This window comes from Pongo pygmaeus, chromosome 6 (genome assembly GCF_028885625.2).
Source record: "Pongo pygmaeus isolate AG05252 chromosome 6, NHGRI_mPonPyg2-v2.0_pri, whole genome shotgun sequence".
Classification (NCBI taxonomy): Eukaryota; Metazoa; Chordata; class Mammalia; order Primates; family Hominidae; genus Pongo; species Pongo pygmaeus.
In genome coordinates this window covers 26125281-26144625 of record NC_072379.2, presented here as the reverse complement: position 1 = coordinate 26144625, position 19345 = coordinate 26125281, and the positions used below count along the sequence as shown (strand labels likewise).

General features: G+C 42.8%; 1 protein-coding gene and 2 pseudogenes across 1 annotated transcript; 2 read left to right on the top strand and 1 right to left on the bottom strand.

The window, feature by feature from the left end:
• The first annotated feature begins 1221 nt into the window (after positions 1-1221).
• Positions 1222-1954, top strand: LOC129041480 (vomeronasal type-1 receptor 94-like; annotated as a pseudogene).
• A 2379-nt stretch (positions 1955-4333) lies between these two features.
• Positions 4334-18718, top strand: LOC129040631 (uncharacterized). The gene is made up of 3 exons (XM_054495383.1): positions 4334-4481; positions 16390-16480; positions 17040-18718. The coding sequence occupies exon 3, from the start codon at positions 17169-17171 to the stop codon at positions 18363-18365; it is 1197 nt and encodes a 398-aa protein (XP_054351358.1). The 5' UTR covers positions 4334-4481; positions 16390-16480; positions 17040-17168; the 3' UTR covers positions 18366-18718.
• On the bottom strand, positions 4377-5013 carry LOC129041479 (tricarboxylate transport protein, mitochondrial-like; annotated as a pseudogene).
• Positions 18719-19345: the final 627 nt, after the last annotated feature.

Here is a 19345-nt window from a genome sequence, read left to right as displayed (position 1 = left end):
CCCTTTCCCTCCTAGTTTGAGTACTAATGTTTAAATCTACATATGTTACAAACACAATATGCTTTTATAGTTATCTGCTCATATAATTTTATTTGTTTTAAATTAGCTGAAATGAGAAAAAAGAGCACTTGTATATTTACAGGTTTATTTTGTTAAACTTCTTATTATTCATGGTATTATTTTCATCTTTCAGTTTTACTAACGTATTTTTTTAAATCTTTGTGGATACAAGTTATTATCTGGAAAGATTTTCTTAGCCCAGTATAGCTTTTTTTGAACCCACCTTCTCTGTGCTGTTATTGGCAAATAAATTAAATTTATTTATGTTATATAAATTGCACTGAAGATGCAATTACAAACAATATTACAAAGTTGCTTTTGACAACCAGTAATATGAGAAAAAATATTTCTTATATTGCCTTAAATATTTGTTACATTTACTAGTCCTCTTTGTCTTTTTGGGGCATTGAAATTATCTGGGATTACTTGCATTCAGCCTGAAAACTTATTTTTATTCTTTCTCAAATGATCTGTCTGCTATCAAGAAATTGCCTCAGTTTTTATTTATCTGAAATGTCTTTATTTTTATTTATTTTTAATTGATAGTTTTTCTGAGGATAAAATTTTTAGTGGACAGTTTTTTGTCTTTGAGCATTGAAATATATATATTCTTAGAAGTTGAAAAGCTTTTATGAAGAAAAAAATTCGAGACCTGAGAATGTTCAGCGATTTGAGAAATTCAGAAAGGAAGGAAATGCTTTCTGAGGAGTGAGCGACAAGTACTATATGAGTATAGATAATGTGCACCCTACATAGGTGTGATTGTGGATGTGTGGATGTTTGAGATATGTATAACTTATTTGTTGTAAAATAAAGCTCAGGCTACATTTTAAAGAATTTATATGAGATAGTTGGGGTTAATCAAGATAAATGGGTAAAATTAAAATGATAATGTTGGTAATAATTTTGACCATGCAATAAATAGTGATAATAGGATATCTATTGCTTTTTTCAGATATATAAAATATGATTCCTCTTCACCATTAAGATGACCATGTTCCACTTATCATACTATCAAAAATTGCCCTTTTTTTCCAAGCTGGTATTAGACTCACAGCCAACACCTTCCTCCTTTTCTTCTGTATCTTCACACTCCCTCTGGATTGCAGGCCTAAGCCCACTGACCTCATCACCTGTCACCTGGCCCTTGTCCACTTATTGATGCTCCTCACTGTGAGCTTCTTGGCAGCTCCAGACCTGTTTGAGTCACTGTATTTTCAGAATGACTTCAAGTGTAAGGTATTCTTCTACATGCATAGAGGGATGAGGGCTCTCCATCTGCACCACCTGCCTCCGGAGTATGCTCCAGGCTGTCACCATTAGCCCCAGCACCTCCTGGTCGGCAAGAATTAAACAGAAATTCACACTTTGCATCTTTCACTTCTTTGGGTTTTCAGTTTGTTTCTCAGTAGTAACCTGCCCTCCTCAACTGTGGCCTCTTCTAACGTGACCAATAGCAATATGCTAAGTTTCAGTAAATACTGTTCACTTTCTTACATAAGGGACATCATCAGGAGCCTGTTTTTCATGCTGCCACTACTTACAGATGTCTTCTTTGTAGCAATCATGTTTCTCTCAAGTGCATACATGGTAATTCTTTTGTCCAGACATCAGAGACAACCCCAGTACCTTCCCAGCACCAACCTCTCTGCCAAAGCCTCCCCCGAGAAAAGGGCCACCCAGACCATTCCGATGCTGGTGAGTTGCTTTGTGGTCATGTACTGGGTGGACCTTATCGTCTCATCATCCTCAACCCTGTTATGGGCTTATGACTCAGTCATCGTGGGTGTCCAGATGCTTGTGGGCAATTTCTGTTAGCCCTTTTATGCTAATTAGTTCTGATAAAAGAATAATCGAAATTTTGCATAATGTATGATATAAATATCATAGATGATTAATAAATTATGAAAACAATTATCTGAAAAACAGATTTTGACATCAAATTTTTCAAGAAGCAGGCAATTTGATACATTATTTTATTATACTTTTATTTCATCTTAATACTTTTGAAAACTATGCTGCCAAGAACTTGGTGGTTTCTTTAGTTCAAAGTCCACCATCATAGTTCCCTGTGTCCACAAGTTTCTTATATTTAATTTTGATTCCCTAAATTTTATATAAGACAACTTTTCTATCTTCTTAAAGTGTACACTTAAGATGCTCCTGTTGGTAGATAAAATTTCTCTTTGTGTGTGTGTGTGTTTTTACTTTTGAAGGTTATTTAGTTTACCCTTATTTATTAAAAAATATGCTAGCTATGTATTCAATTATAGGTTGAACAATACTTTTTCAGCACTCTTAATACTTCCTTCTCAGTTTTCTGGCTCTGCCATGGGCTGTGGAGATTTTGTACTCACCTGTGTAGATTCTCTCTCTCTCTCATGGATTTTAATTTTCCTCATTCTCTTTGGTGTTATGCAGTTTGACTTATTGTGTTGGATATCTTTCTTTATTGCTCTCTCTGTTTTTTTTTTTTTTGGAGATGGAGTCTTGCTCTGTCACCCAGGTTGGAGTATAATGGTGCAATCTTGGCTCACTGCAACCTTGGCCTCCCAGGTTCAAGCGATTCTCCTGCCTCAGCCTCCAGAGTAGCTGGGATCACAGGTGTCCGCCACCATGCCTGGCTAAGTTTTCTGTATTTTTAGTAGAGACGAGGTTTCACCATGTTGCCCGGGCTGGTCTCGAACTCCTAACTTCAATGATGTGCCCACCCTGGCCTCCCAAAGTGCTGAGATTACAGGCATGAGCCACCGCACCCGGCCTCTTTATTGCTCTCTTTTAGGCACGGTGTCTCTTTTAGGCAAATGTCTGGTTTTTAGTTTCAGAAATTTGTAAATATTTATTAGTATGACATTATTTGTATGGATTCAAGTGAAATAATTGTGCTTTACTCTTTGTCATTCTATTCTTCACATATGTATAATTACATACATATTGCTATTATTTTGTTTCTCTTCCTTTTATTTGGTTATATTCGTTCTGCTCAAAATTCCAGTTCATTAATCCAGCTTACTAATTCTCTCATCATCAATTTAGTCTAATTTTATAATTAACTCACATATTATATGTTAAATTTCTTTATGTTTAAATTATTCCATTTCTATTTGCTCTTTTCCAAATTTGTTTGTTCAGTTTATAGTTTCCTGCTCTTTCAAAAATTATTTTGATATCATCTTTTCCCCGTTTGTTTTTACTTAAACATTTAAAATATTTAAATTTAATATTTTATATTAATATTTATAAATATAAATATATTTATAATACTTTTTACGTTTAAAATATTATAAATATATTTCCAGTATGCAAAGTTTATGTGATATCAAATTTCTTCCAACCTGGCCAGGCACAGTGGCTCACGCCTGTATTCCCAGCACTTTGAGAGGCCGAGGTGGGCGGATCAGTTGAGGCCAGGAGTTCCAGACCAGCCTGGCCAACATGGTGAAACCCGTCTCTACTAAAAATACAAAAATTAGCCGGGCTTGGTGGGGCGTGCCTGTAATCCCAGCTACTCGGGAGGCTGGGGAAGGAGACTCACTTGAACCCAGGAGGCAGAGGTTGCAGTGAGCCAAGATCGCACCACTGCACTCCAGCCTGGGCAACAGAGCGAGACTCTGTCTCAAAAAAACAAAACAAAACAAAACAAAAAACTTCTAACCCTTTTTCCTCGTACCTTATCTTCTTCTGTGCTTCATACTTTTTATTTTTTATTTTTTGCAATAGGATCCGGTTTATTCTGCCTTGGCAGGGTGATCCTGAGAGTGGTGGGTGTCACCCTCTCCCGGGCGTAGGGAGGGCCAGCGGGCCAGTTAAGCCAATAGTGGGAGAAGCACTGGTGGGGTGTGGGATTTGGGGGTCAGGGGTGTAATCCCGAGAATGCGGTGAAACCAGGCCGAGGCCTGGAGGCAGCTGTGGTAGGCCAGGGCAGGGTGGAAAGCAGTGGACTGGGACTGGGCCAGGGCGACAGGCCCGAGGACCCAGGCCACACGGGCACCCCGGGAGGTGGTGCGCAGTGTCACATGACGCAGAACATGAATCACATGCCCAGGGCTCACAGTAAACACATGGACAAGGGGGCACAGACTCACAGGCCAGATGGACATCCAGCCAAGACCAGGCCAGACGAGTGGACACAGGGCCAGTGTCACATACAGACCATGGGGAGACATGGTCCTAAGAGACACACAGACTTGACGTCACAATGCACAAGGCAGGTCACAGAGCTCAAGGGACCTGGGCAGGGGCCGCTTGGCATTTCTGCACTGGAATCCTGTGAGACAAGGGTGGTGGCCGCTCTGGAGGTGCCCGGGGCGGTCCCCTCAAGGCCCCTCCGGGCTTACTCCGTCTTCCACACTGTTGAGCAGCTTTCCTACCTCATGGCAGAGGATAAACACTGTGGTCACATCCAGGCAGACCCGGCCCAGGTAGGGGACAATGCCGTTGTAGAAGGCCTTAAGCCCTTCCTTCCTCAGGATTTGCAGCCGCAGTCCCGTGTTCCGCAGTTGTGCTTTCCAGACCCCGCATCCGGGTCTCGATCCCGTACAGTGGAGTGTTTCCCGACACTGGCTGCGCCCGCAATGGCTCCGAAGGCCCCAGCGACCAGGGGGTTCATGGGCTTGCTGGGGTTGTCCCCTCGGTACCAGCTATGCAGGGGGGTCAGGAGAAGAAGCAGATGGCCTGGTTCCAGCCCTGCTTCAGCGCGGGGGCCGTGAGGCCCCTCTGAGTCCCCGCTGAGTCCCCTTGTTCCCGCACAATCTCCCTAACCCGGGTGGGAGACTCCTCTGCACTGGACGTCTGGGGAGGTCTGGCGGTGGATGAACTTCACCTTGATGGCGTCCATGGGAAATACGACCACCACGGCCTCGGCCACGCGGGCACCCCAGCCGCACGGCAGCCTGCGATGTTGTAACGCCGTCCCTGGGCATCCCGCGTCTGGCTGCTGAGGAACTGGAACATTCAGAACCCAAAGCCGCCTTGGGGAGAGAGCCGCAGAGCAGGGAGCCGAGGCCGCCGTGCTGGCCCGGGATGCCGTGGCCGCGACAGTGTACTCGCGGAATTCATGCGCCGTGTCCCGCGGGTGCGAGCGCTAGTCGGGCTGCAGCTGCGTCCTCCCGCGCTCCGTGGGCAACGGACGCCGATTTCGATGTCGCGGGCCTGGCCGCCTGCCAGGGTCGCCTTCCCCGGAGCCTCTGCTGGGCCTTCTTGGACGCGGTCGGGCCACGGCGGGCGGGAGGCGGGCCCCCAGCATGGTCTGAGGTCCCAGCCTCCTGAACTCCGCACTGGGACCTTAATTTGGTTTTAACACAAATATCTCACTAAAGATAAAAAGAGATGTCTTGGCTTCTAATTTTTGTTAAAAGCAATAGCATATGTTGTATAGGATAGTGCACTGGGGTAAATGGGTTTTTTATTCTTTTTATTTTTTTCATCAGCCCACTGACATTGAAAGGGGATAGTTTTTAGGTTATCGATGAGCGATTTTCCCTCAGATAGGCCTTAGTGTAGGGTTTGTGGTCATGTAGATGAGAGATCGGCTGGGATTAAAAGTCGTTATGGCAGTACTAGCCTTCTGAGGACCAGGAAATTCAAATCCCTTTCATGATACTTTGCTAATATCTCCCGGGTTTGCTTGCCTTCCCTTTGTGCCTCTTCCCACACGTGGTTTCTTGCACTTGGCCCAGCTATATTCCACTGTTCTTTTGACTCCATGCTTCTTAGCCTGGTAGCAGCGGTGAGGGAGTGAGGGGATCTCCAATGTTCTGAGGAAGCCTCAGACTTAGCACTGTGAACTGGGGTGTGGGGTTACTGACATTTGAAGAGTTTCCTGCCCCTCCTGTAGATGCAATGCCAGGACAAGAGCACATTCCTGTCCCTACTTATCCATGGTAGGGGAGAGATACTCCTTCTCCATGTTCTTAACTCCCAGTTGAAGTGGGCCTGCAAAAGTGCCCTGTAAGTTAATAATTTCTTTTCTTTATGGGAGATGCATCTGTGCAAAAATGTGGGTGTTGGCCTTGTTTCTCCACCCTCAGTTCGGGAGTTTTTCCCCAGTGCCCTCTGGCTCAGGTTTGGATGCTCTTTCTCCACAGATTAGGCCCTATGTTATATAGGAGAGATGTGAGGGCTGTGTCTCCAGAGTTGCAGTAGTGGATGGGATAGTGGTCCCTCCCCATCAGCACTGTGTGGGAGCATCCTCAGGATTCTACCCCATCTTCCCTGACAGGCCTTGTAGGCTTCCTAGAAAAATTATACACAACGGTGTAAACCCTATGTCTGTAGACTCCAGGGTTTCACATTCTCCTCACCCACCCACACACAGCCACCAGGAACTAGTTCAAAAGTTCTGGCTTAATTTTACCAGTTTTCATGGTTTTCAGGGTGCACATAAAACCTGGGGCCTGTGTGACCTGCAGGCTTTCTGCATCCCCTGATGTTGGGTTTGTAGTCTGCCCTGTGACCTCAGTTCTCTAAAGGGCTCAGGAGAAACCATCCATCCATTTGCAGTTTCTCCAGGGTTTTGTTTGCTTGTTTTATGTGTAGGAGCAACTCTTTGTCAGGTCTCTACATCTACAAACTTAACTCAGAAACTAATATTTTTAAACACATTATCATACTTTTAGTGCTCCTCTATCTATGCTAATTGTTCTTCAGTATTTTTTATATTTGTAAGTCTTTATCTATTTTAAAACCAGGTTTAATCTAATTCATAACAATCTAATTCATAATCTTAATCTAAGATTAATTCATAATTTTAATCTAATTCATAACTGTTCTTTCATGTATTCCCTGTGTAACTTTCTTTTCAGACATTTAAAGTATTGTTGTGTGTTTCAAGTGGAGGAGGTCAGATTATAACTGACATTTGTCCTTGACTAATAGACATATCACTTCAGCCCTGATTACAGTTATACCTGAAGCCAGATCTACCCTTACCATGTATTTATTTTACTATTCAATAAATATTAACTTATCATGAATGGCATATTTTGTTACAGTTGTAGGTTTATGAACCTGAACAGACAATAAAATAAATAAAAACCAAATTACATGGCTTCAGGAGGGTATAATTTTTTAAGTTTTTGGTTCATTAAAACATTTTTGTCTTTTTGTGATTTGCAACCTTCGGTGATTTCCTTGAAACAGGAACCAGAGTTAAAACTGAAGTAGTAGGTGTTCGTGAGATTTTGATGGCTAAGAGCATCAGGCTCATTTCGTAACTGAGAGGGAAATTAGAACACGTCACCACTTCCATGCGATCACAGTGCATTTGGAATAATCACCATGGCAACCCATGACTTGTATTTTAGGGGAGAATTGGAAATAAAATGACCAAGCATAAAGCTGACCCAGTCTAACATGGATCTTTGTCTTTAAAACATATCTGCGATACTCATGTAGGCAGTGTATAAATAACTTGTCAGAAAAATCATTTATGCCAAGGTTCTTGAATTTTTAGGATTTTGTTTCTCCAGTAGTGTGTGTGTTAAAGAGCAAAAGGGGCTTTCTATCCAAAACACCAGAACCCAAAAACTGTGGCACTGGGTTTTTCTTTTTAAGAAAAAAAAGATTTTTATTATAATTTTTGTTTATAATTATATAATTTTAATTTTATTATGGTTGTTTTATTATAATTTTTATTTTAGTATCATTTAGGGTACAAGTGGTTTTTGGTTACCTGGATGAATTATATAGTGGTGAATTCTGAGATTTTAGTGCACCTGTCACCTGAGTAGTATATATTGTATATATTGTACCAAATAGGTAGTTTTTTCACCCCCATCCACTCCCATCCTCTGCTTGTGAGTCTCCGAAGTCCATTATATCACTCTGTATGCCTTTGCATACACATAGCTTAGCTCCCACTTATAAGTGAGAAATAATGGTATTTGATTTTCCATTCCTGAGTTATTTCACTTAGAATAATGGCCTCCAGCTTCATTCGAGTTTCTGCAAAAGACATTTCATTCCTAAGGTGCTGACCTTGGGTTTACTGGACACATCTCAGAGACAGGGCAGAAGATGAGGGCAAGACCCCTCTAAGGCACTCCCCCACGCCCTACCACTCCTGCTCTGGAAGGACCCCTGAAGGGCACTGGAAGGGTTGGAGTTCTCAGTGCAAGCCAACACCCACACCTGTGAGTACCAACAGCCCCAGAGGGCAGCAGGAGCCCCTCACTTCTGAGAACCCCTCCCAGGATGTCAAGACTTAAGCCAGGGAGTAGAGAGAATCAGTCTCTCAGACTCAGAGAGGATTCAGGGAAAGGGCACAGGAGGCCCCAGCCCAGAGCCAGAACACAGTTCAGCTCAGTGTGGGAACTCACAGCATGGAGTGGATGGCCCTGCATGGCTGAAGAGACCAGTATGCGGGGGCGTCTCACCCATTATGGAGTCAGGCCCTTATATTAGGTGGCGAGAGGGTGAGGTGAGAGTTATAGCCTTTCCCAGCTGAGTTCTGGACCAGGGCTGGAGCCCAGGCCAAATATCCCTGGGGAAAGGGCGTGAGGCAGGAAGCCCTGAGCCAAGTTGAACACTGGGGTGCTGTCCCCGGAGCAGCCTGGGGTGCCCTGACAGCACCCATGCCACAGTCTGCACACACCCCTTACTCTGAAATTAACAGCCTGCAGGGGTGTCCTCAGTATCAGAACAAGTGGGCCACACAAAGCCCTCGAGGACTCCAGGAACCCAGTTCCATGGGGGTGCAGCCCTGCAAGGGCCAGATGGGCTAGGTAGAAAAGCTGACCAAGTCTTCCTTCCTTCCAGCCAAATCTGGAAGAAAGGCCCCTGGCCTGGAGCAGTGTTCCTGGTATCCAGGCCTCTGTGGGCATCCCCCAGCACAAAGACCCTCTCCAAGGGGGATGGGACGGCCCTTCCAGGACCACCAGCCCAGCTCCAGAAGCCCATGGGTGATCCCCACTGTCACCTGACTGAGCTGTCCCTGAGGCTAAGGCCCAGCAGCATGAAGGGACTCCCACAGAAACCAGGGCAGTAGGCTGCTCTCTGGCGGCACTGGGGGAGCAGGGTCTGGCTAACGTGTCCCTGGCTCAGGACACATGCCTGGAAATTAGGGTTTTCTCCTCTGCTCTTAACATCGCCTGGGTAAACCAATAATTACCCTCCCTCATGTCTCAAAATTCACATCTATGTAAAAGTTGCTGGTGAGGGTGACATTTCCAGGAAGCCACAGCCCATGTCACCCCCCTGCAAAGTTGTGACCTTATCCGCGGGCAGGTCAGGCGGCAGAGTTCTCCCAAAAGCGGGTGAACTGGCGCTCTGGCTGGAGGGCGTAGAGGGCAGCAGCACAATGGACAGCGACTGGGACCTCAGGCCAGTTCCACAGCGGCTTAGGAAAGCAGGCGGCTCCCTGGGCTGGAGGAGGCGCGACGCTTTTGAGGGAAACCGAGCTGAGCAGCGGGAGGTGGAGTGAGGCTGAGACCCATCCGATTTGGGCAAAGGCGAGATGCACTTCGCAGCGTCACACCCTCCTCACTGCCCAGCACAGACCTGCCCCCTCAAGTCCCTATCCGGACTCAATCCCCCTTAGCCAGGGTGGCACAGAATGAGGGGCTAGCGTAAGTTTGGAAGCAGAGAGGTCCACAAGGCCCAGCTCCTCCCTCTGAGGCTGCGCACCACCCCCGAGCCCGGCGCCTGCTGGGACTGTAGGCCGGTGGCCCTGCGACCAATGGCCGAAAGCGGTTAAGAAACTACTGCTCCCAAGCTTGCAGTGAGCCGAGATCGCGCCACTGCTCTCCAGGCTGGGCGACAGAGGGAGACTGTCTGAAAGAAAAAAGCAAAAAATAAAAAAAAAAACTACTCCTCCCAGCATGCCTTACGAGGCGCGCACCGCCCTCTCCAGGTATCGTCACCAACCCATTCCCGTTGCATGCTGGGATTGTAGTCTCGCAGCCCTGCGAACAACGGCCGAAAGCGGTTAAGAAACTACTTCTCCCAGCATGCGTGGCGAGGCGCGCCCCGCGCTGCCCCCTCCTGGTGCCTCACCAACCCCACTCCCGTTGCACGCTGGGATTGTAGTCCCGCAGCCTTGCGACCAACGGCCGGAAGCGGCTAAGACACTACTCCTGCCAAATGCCCTGCAGTAGCGCACTGCGCTATGTCTCCCTCCAGGGATCTGCACCACTCACAATCCTGTTTCGTGCTGGGATTGTAGTCCTGTAAGCCTAAAACTAACACCTGGGTGCGGATAAGAGACTACAGCTCCCATCATTCCCAGCAAAGGGCCTTTCTGCACCGAGCTCCTTCAGGATTCCAGTGCAGTTCCGCCATGCGGAGGGAAGCTTGGCTGTTCAGAAACCTCTCCTGCACTCGAGGAGACAGCTTGGCCGGGGCAGCTGATCTCACCTTGTCATTATGACACGGTGTCTCCCCAACGTGCCGACTTCATGACTTGCGCCCAAAGTTTACTTTCTCGCAGAACAGGTAGAGGCCAAGAGCTTCTCACAGCTTCCGCCGCAGGGTTGCCATGGTAACGCACGTTTCACCCCCCCCCCCCCCCCCAGCCGGGTCGACCCCACCCCTTCCCACTGAGGGGGGCCTCTCCTTTGTAGCCCCGCCTTTTATTGTCCCTCCCCTGGCCACATGCGCAGTGCTGCCCCTTGGTCTGGCGAGGGAAGCTCCCTCGTGAGTGTCTTAAACCGTTGTTTGCTGCCTCATGTGAAGGTACCCAGTCTCTGGTAACCTGGCACTTCACTTTTGAAAACCACCTTTTTTTCGTCTCCCTTTGCTCCCCAGATGCACCTATTGGACCCCGGGCTGGCTGCATGGCCGGCGTCTGGGTCAGGCCTCGCACACAGACGCTCCTGTCACTGTGATAAAGAGGAGAAAATGTCCCAGGAGAAAGGGACCCCCTAAACTACTTTGCGAGCCACATCCACCACTTCTCTGCCCCCCACACAGGCTGGTTCCCAGACCCTGGGGTCCTGGTGTGGACCTGCCTGCCGTAATTAACGCAGGTGCAGGACCTGAGCGCTTTGGTCCCTCCCAACACATGAGAGAAGTTTGTGTGGTGAGGTTTGGACAGTGTCTGTGTTTCTGCCCTGAATAGGGTTCCCTGGAAAAACTTTATCCCTTTTTAAATACTTCCTTTGGTACCGCTTTTAAGACTTTGCCGGTGGAACTTAACAGTGATCATTTTTTTGAATCCATTTTTATATTTGTTTTTTAGATTAACTCTTAAGTACTCCACGCTTCTGAAACGGGCGTAGGCACAGCGTCAGTTCTGTACAGTGCAGACGCAGCAGGACAGAATCTCCCTGGGCATCTTTCTGGAGCATCAATTTTACTGCAAGATTTTGAAGAAACAAATTTAATTGATTTCCAAGTTAAGAAATTAAACCTTGAAAACTAGACTAAAAAGTCATCTGCACCTGACGTAACAGACTTCCTGCAGGAAGAAAACTCTAAGGAGAGCATATTGTCCATTATTATAAATAGTGAAAATGAGAAATCATAGCAAGTCCCTTGAAAACCCTGCCCTGCCAGTCTTCTAATAGGGCCTTGGTATGGTTTTATGTGTATTTTCTTTTTGAAGTGTGTGCACCTTTTGAATATACAAATTTGGGGTTTTGACCAAATTTTGCAAGTTTTCGGCTATTGTTTATTTGCTTCTGTTTCATATTTAATTTTTCTGTCTCTCCCTCTCCTTCTCGTACTCAGTCATTCCACAGGTCTCCAAGGCGCTTTTCATTTTCTTCAAACTTGTTTCACTCTTCAGATTGGATGATTTCTATTGCTGTCTTCTGTTTCTACTCTGTTTATAAACTCAACGGTCTTTTTAATTTTTCATTTCATTATCTCTCTATTCCATTCTTTTCATCATTTCCATTTCTCTGCTGAGGCTCCACATGAGTTAATTCATTATGAGGATGTTTTCCTTTATCCCCATGAACATACTTAACAATAGCTGCTTTCAAACCCTTGTCTGCTGATGACATCGTCTTGGACATCTTAGAATTAGCTTCTGCTGCCTGCTTTTTATCTTGTGTATAGATTACATTTTAACGTTTCTTCACACATTTCATGAATTTTAATATTGTGTACTAGAAATTATAAATAGTAGTTATAGAGACTTTAAATTCTGTTGTATTCCTTTGAAGAGCATTGTTATTTGAAGAGGGGTTAATCTGACTGGATTCAAACAGCAATACCTACCTCCCCTACAGTGGACACAGTTGAAATCCTCATTCGGTTAACACACACACGCATGTATTGTATTTAGTTGTGCATTTCTGTGTAACTATATTTTATCCAGATTTTATCATTGTTACCTGTGAGAGTGTTCAACAAGCTACTCTACCATTACTGAAAGTGAGAACCTCAGTTTTGTTTGCTTATTGGATTTGAATACATAATGCCTTTGTTTTCTTTTGTAACATTTTTCAATTTGAAGTCTTATTTTGTCCGATATTAATATAGGACAACCCAAATCTCTTTTGCTTATTATTTGCATGAAATATCTGTTTTTCTCTTTTCACTTTCAACCTAGTTGTGTCTTTCAATCTAATGTGAGTCTTGTACAAACATGATAGTCGCATCATGTTTTTTAGTCTGTTCTGCTGATCTCTGCCTTTTAATTCGATAGTTCAATCCATTTACATTTAAAATAATTATTCATAGGTAGATTTCTGTCATTTTGATATTTGTTTTCTGTATACCTTACGTCTTTTTACTTTACATTTTCTACATTATTTTCTTCTTATGTATTGGGTTGATTTTTTTTTAGTAAAATATTTTAACTTTTTATTTCCTTTGTGTATATTCTATAGCTTCTTTTTGTGATTACCATCATGGTGATGACATTTAACATCTGAATTGATTTAATTGCTGCATAGTACTATATTCAATTATATGAACATAGTATAATTTTTAAATCTACTTTTGATAGTCATCATTGGGATATTTAATATGACTTATTTTTTAGATGAGTATTGAGTTTACATAAACATTGAGCAGAACGTACAGAGTTCCCATATATCCTCTCCCCACACCCAGCTTTTCCTCTATTATTAACACCTTACATTAGTGTGGCATATTTGTTACTCTTAATGAACTAATATAGAAAAGTTATTATTAACTAAAATCTAAAGTTTGCATTCGAATTCATGTTTTCTGTTTTACATTCTGTGGATTTTGACAAATGCATGATGACATGACATGTATCCATTATTGCATTATACAAAATAGTTATATTGTCTTAAAATATCCACTGTACTCCATCTATTCATCTCACCCCTTTTCCCCCCAAACTTTTGGAAAGCACAGGTCTTCTTACTGTGTCCATGGTTTTGCCTTTTACAGAATGTTATATAGTTGGAATCCTATAGTATGTAGCCTTTTCAGACTGTCTTTTTCACAGCCATATGTATTTAAGGTTCCTCATGTCTTTTCAAGCCTTGACAGCTCATTTTTTTAAATCAGTGAATAATGTTCTGTTGTATGGTTGCACCACAGCCAGTTTATTTATTTACCTATTGAAGAATATTATTTACCTATTAAGAACATTATTTACCTATTGAAGACCATCTTGGTTGGTTCCACGTTTTGGCAATTATGTATAAACGTGCTCTAAACAGTCACCTGCAGAGTTTTGTGCAGATGAAAGTTTTCACCTCTTTTGGATTAAGGCCAAAGAGTGTGATTGCTGGATTGTATGTAAGTGTGTATTTAGCTCTGTAAGAAACTGGCAAACTGTCTTCCAAACTAGTCATAGGACTTTGCATTTTCACCAACAAGCTCTTGTTACTCTACATCCTCACCAGCATTTAGTGTAGCCCCTGTTTTGGATTTTAGCCATTCTAATATGTGTGTGGCAGTATGCCATTGTTATTTTCAGTTTCCCAATGACATGCTGTTGAGCATATTTTCATGTGCTTATTTGCCATGCTTATATGTTCTTTAGTAAGGATCTGTATCTTTTGCCATTTTATAATTGGGTTGTTCATTTCTTATTCTTGGGTTTTAAGAGCTCTGGAATTTTTTTGCATATTTTTGATACCAGTCTTTTATCAGTTATGTGTTTTGCAAATATTTCCTCCCATTCTGCGGCTGGTCTTTTTATTTTTTAACAGTGTCTTTGACAATGCAGAAATGTTATTTTTAATATGGTTCAACTTAGCAATTTTTCCTTTCATGGATCATGTTTTTGGTGTTTTTGTTTTTGTTTGTGACAGAGTCTCGCCCTGTCGCCCAGGCTAGAGTGCAGTGGTGCAATCTTGGGTCACTGCAACCTCCTCCTCCTGGGTTCAAGTAATTCTCCTGCCTCAGCCTCCAGAGTAGCTGGGACTACAGGCACGTGCCACCAAGCCCAGCTAATTTTTGTATTTTTAGTAGAGACGGGGTTTCACCATGTTGGCCAGGATGGTCTCGATCTCTTCACCTCGTGATCCACCTGACTTGGCCTCCCAAAGTGCTGGGATTACAGGCGTGAGCCACTGTGCCTGGCCTTTTTGGTGTTTTATCAAAGGAGCAAAACCTGAGGTAATTCAGATTCTGCTCTTTGTTATCTTCTAGTAGTTTTGTGGTTTTTCGTTTATATTGGTCTGTGATCCATTCTGAGTAATTTGTGAAAGTTGTCAGGTCTAGGTTTAGGGTTTTTTTTTCTTTATTTTCTCTTGCATGTGGATGTCCAGTTGTTCAGTACTGTTTGTTGAAAAAGTATTCATTCTCAATTGAATTGTCTTTGCTCTTTCTTCAAAGATAAGCTGACTATTTTTATGGGTCAATTTCTGAGCTTTCTCTTTTGTTTTATTGATGTTTCTCTATTATTTTTTTTACCACTACCATGTTGTTTTGATTACTGTAGCTTTATAGTAGTGCTTAGAGTTGGGTAGTGTCATTCCTATAACTGTCCTTTTAAAATATTTTCTTGGTTATTCTGAGCCTTTTGCCTTTCCATATAAACTTTAGAATCAGTTTGTCAATATCCACAAACTAACTTTGTGGAATTTTGATTGGGATTGCATTGAATATGTAAATGTAGTTGGGAAGTACTGACATTTTAACAATGTTGAATCCTTCTTTACTTGAATGTGGATTATCTCTCCATTTATTTAGATCTTCTTTGATGTTTTTACAGTTTTGTCGTTTTCTTCATATAGATTCTATATTTATATTTATTTTGTTATATTTGTACCTAAGAATTTCATTGTTATTGGTGCTAGCCTAAATGTCACTGAATTTTTAAATTTCAAATTCTAACTACATTACTGATATATAGGACAGTAATTGACATCTGTATATTAATCTTATATTGTGCAAATTGCTATAATTTCTCATTAAAATTGGTTATTCTAAGATTTTGTTTTGTGATCTTTTTGTATTTCTCCATAGGCAATTACATCATCTGTGTAAAGACAGTTTTATTTCTTCCTTCCCACTCTATGTACCTTTTCTATTCTTATTGCATTACCTAGGGCTTATAGTATAATGTTATATAGGAATGGTGAGAGGAGACACCTTTGCCTTGCTCCTCATCTTAGCAGGAAAGCATCTAGTGTTTCAACATTCAGTATGAGGTTAGGGCCGGGCGCGGTGGCTCATGCCTGTAATCCCAGCACTTTGGGAGGCGGAGGCGGGCGGATCCCAAGGTCAGGAGATCGAGACCATCCTGGCTAACATGGTGAAACCCCGTCTCTACTAAAAAATACAAAAAAATTAGCTGGGCGCCGTGGCGGGCGCCTGTAGCCCCAGCTACTCGGAGGCTGAGGCAGGAGAATGGCGGGAACCCGAGAGGCGGAGTTTGCAGTGAGACGAGATCGCGCCACTGCACTCCAGCCTGGGCGACAGAGGGAGACTCCCTCTCAAAAAAAAAAAACACACACACATTCAGTATGAGGTTAGATGCAGGGTTTGTTTGTTTGTTTGTTTGTTTTAGATGGCATCTCGCTCTGTCTCCAGGCTGGAGTGTAGTGGCGTGATCTTGGCTCACTGCAACCTCTGCCTCCCGAGTTCAAGCAATTCCTCTGCCTCAGCCTCCCAAGTAGCTGGGACTACAGGCACGCCGCACCACGCCAGGCTAGTTTTTTGTATTTTAGTAGAGACAGGGTTTCACCATGTTGGCCAGGATGGTCTCAATCTCCTGACCTCATGATCAACCCACCTTGGCCTCCCAAAATGTTGGGATTACAGGTGTGAGCCACATGTAGGGGAATTTTTTATAGACATTATTTATGAAATTGAGGAAGTTTTCTTCTATTTCTAGTCTGCAGAGAGGTTTTCTCATGAATGGGTTTTGGATATTGTCAAATGATTTTTCTGAAAGTACTGATAAGATCTTATCTTTTTTTAACTTAATATGATGAACTAATTTTTTTTTTTAAGACAGAGTCTTGCTATGTTGCCCAGGCTTATCTTGAATTCCCAGCCTAAAGTGATCCTCCCTCCTTGGCTTCCTGCTGCATTAGGATTACAGGTATGAGCCACCACACCCAGCCTAATTTATTTTCAAATGTTGAACCAGCCTGGCATGCCTGTAATAAATCTCACTAGGTTGTAGTAAATAATTCTTTTTTTACATTTTTGGACTTGATTTCTTAATATTTGGGTGAGGGCTTTTGCATCTTTGTTCATGTGAGATATTGCTCTGCATTTTTTTGTTGTAATGTCTTTGTCTAAATTTGGTATTATGGTAATTCTGGCCCCACTGAATGACTTTGAAAGTATTCACTCTGCTTCTGTTTTCTGGAGGAGATTGTAGAGAGTTGGAATAATTTCTTTTAAATATTTACATAAATATACTAGAGATTGGTACTTTCTGTCTGTTAAGTTTATTTATCATTGACCCAATTTCTTTAATAGATGTAGTACTATTCAAATTGTCTGTTTCTTATTGTGTTATTCTGGTAGGTTGTTTCTTTCAAGGAATTTGTCTATTTAGGTTATCAAATTTGTAGGCATAGAGTGGTTTATAATGTTTATTATTCTTTAATTCTTCATGTGCTCAGTAATGATAGATCCTCTTTCATTTCTAGAATTAGCACTGTGTCTTCTTCTCTCTTTTTCAACTGAAACTAAAAAGGAACATTTTAAAAAGTGAAAGCTATTTTTGATAAACTATCTTAATTTCCCATGATCTGCAACTGTGGGTACATAGGAAGTACATGGAAACAGATGTTTGGCAGAGCTTGCCAACAAATTATGTCCTGCATCAAGAAGGCATGCCACTCAGCATGACACTCTTAAGAGGCAGAAAGGTGACAAAAGAAGGATGTGATCTGCTCCTGGTGAAGACAAAAGAAGGATGTGATCTGCTCCTGGTGAAGACAAAAGAAGGATGTGATCTGCTCCTGGTGAAGACAAAAGAAGGATGTGATCTGCTCTTGGTGAAGACAAAAGAAGGATGTGATCTGCTCCTGGTGAAGACAAAAGAAGGATGTGATCTGCTCCTGGTGAAGACAAAAGAAGGATGTGATCTGCTCCTGGTGAAGACAAAAGAAGGATGTGATCTGCTCCTGGTGAAGACAAAAGAAGGATGTGATCTGCTCCTGGTGAAGACAAAAGAAGGATGTGATCTGCTCCTGGTGAAGACAAAAGAAGGATGTGATCTGCTCCTGGTGAAGACAAAAGAAGGATGTGATCTGCTCCTGGTGAAGACAAAAGAAGGATGTGATCTGCTCCTGGTGAAGACAAAAGAAGGATGTGATCTGCTCCTGGTGAAGACAAAAGAAGGATGTGATCTGCTCCTGGTGAAGACAAAAGAAGGATGTGATCTGCTCCTGGTGAAGACAAAAGAAGGATGTGATCTGCTCCTGGTGAAGACAAAAGAAGGATGTGATCTGCTCCTGGTGAAGACAAAAGAAGGATGTGATCTGCTCCTGGTGAAGACAAAAGAAGGATGTGATCTGCTCCTGGTGAAGACAAAAGAAGGATGTGATCTGCTCCTGGTGAAGACAAAAGAAGGATGTGATCTGCTCCTGGTGAAGACAAAAGAAGGATGTGATCTGCTCCTGGTGAAGACAAAAGAAGGATGTGATCTGCTCCTGGTGAAGACAAAAGAAGGATGTGATCTGCTCCTGGTGAAGACAAAAGAAGGATGTGATCTGCTCCTGGTGAAGACAAAAGAAGGATGTGATCTGCTCCTGGTGAAGACAAAAGAAGGATGTGATCTGCTCCTGGTGAAGACAAAAGAAGGATGTGATCTGCTCCTGGTGAAGAGCCACCTGACTCTCCCTCAGCTGTACATAGTGGCCTTAACGTGCATCTTGCTAGAAGGGGCATGCAAGCCAGGGGCTGCCAGCCAAGCCATACAGGCCAAGGGCAGTTTCAAGTCCATCTTTTACTTCATCGAACTGTTCTAGTAAGCAGCTAGAGTTTTATGAACACTGTAAACTCTTTATCATATTTCTTTGCTATTTCTGGAGGATTTGTTCTAGGAGTCCTCTTGTATACCAAAATGCATGGATACACAAGTTCTTTATATATAATGGCATAGTATTTACATATAACTTATGCATATTCTCCTGCATACTTTAAATCTTCTCTAGATTACTTTTAATACCTAAATTGTTGTTATACTGTATTGTTTAGGGAATAGTGAAAAGAAAAATAAAATTCTGTAAATGTTCAGTACAGAAACATTACTAAAAATATTTTTGAGGCTCATTTGTTGAATCCAGGAATGCAGAACCAATAAATAAGTAGGGCCAGCTCGACCTATGTTTGGAGTCCATGAATGTGTCCTCTTCCTGTGTTTGTAAATGGAAATTTATTTCACAAAATGATACAACTGCTTCTTCACTGACATGTTCAAAAACTTGCAAGAAGCAGCCAGGCGCGGTGCCTCATGCCTGTAATCCCAGCACTTTGGGATGCCGAGGCAGGTGGATCACTTGAAGTCAGGAGTTCAAGACCAGCCTGGCCAACATGGTGAAACCCTGTCTCTACTAAAAATACAAACATTAGCCAGGCATGGTGGCAGGTGTCTGTAATTCCAGCTACTCAGGAGGCTGAGACAAGAGAATCACTTGAACCAGGAGGCGGAGGTTGCAGTGAGCTGAGATCATGCCACTGCACTCCAGCCTGGGTGACAGAGCAAGACTCTTGTCTCAAAAACAAAATGAAACAAAACAAAAAAATATATACTGATAAAGACATTTAGTATTGGCAAAGGGTAAACTCATCAGGAAAATATAAAAAAATTATTCACATATATGCAGTCATCAAATAAGCACAGAAATACATGAAGCAAAAATGACAGAAATAAAGGGAGAAATAGATAATTCAACAGTAATAGTTGGAGACTTTAATGCTCCACTTATATTAATGGATAGAACAAGTA

Bases quoted from the DNA above. Each gene is read 5' to 3' on its own strand.
- LOC129040631 (XM_054495383.1), top strand. From the start codon at position 17,169: ATGGAAACAGATGTTTGGCAGAGCTTGCCAACAAATTATGTCCTGCAT.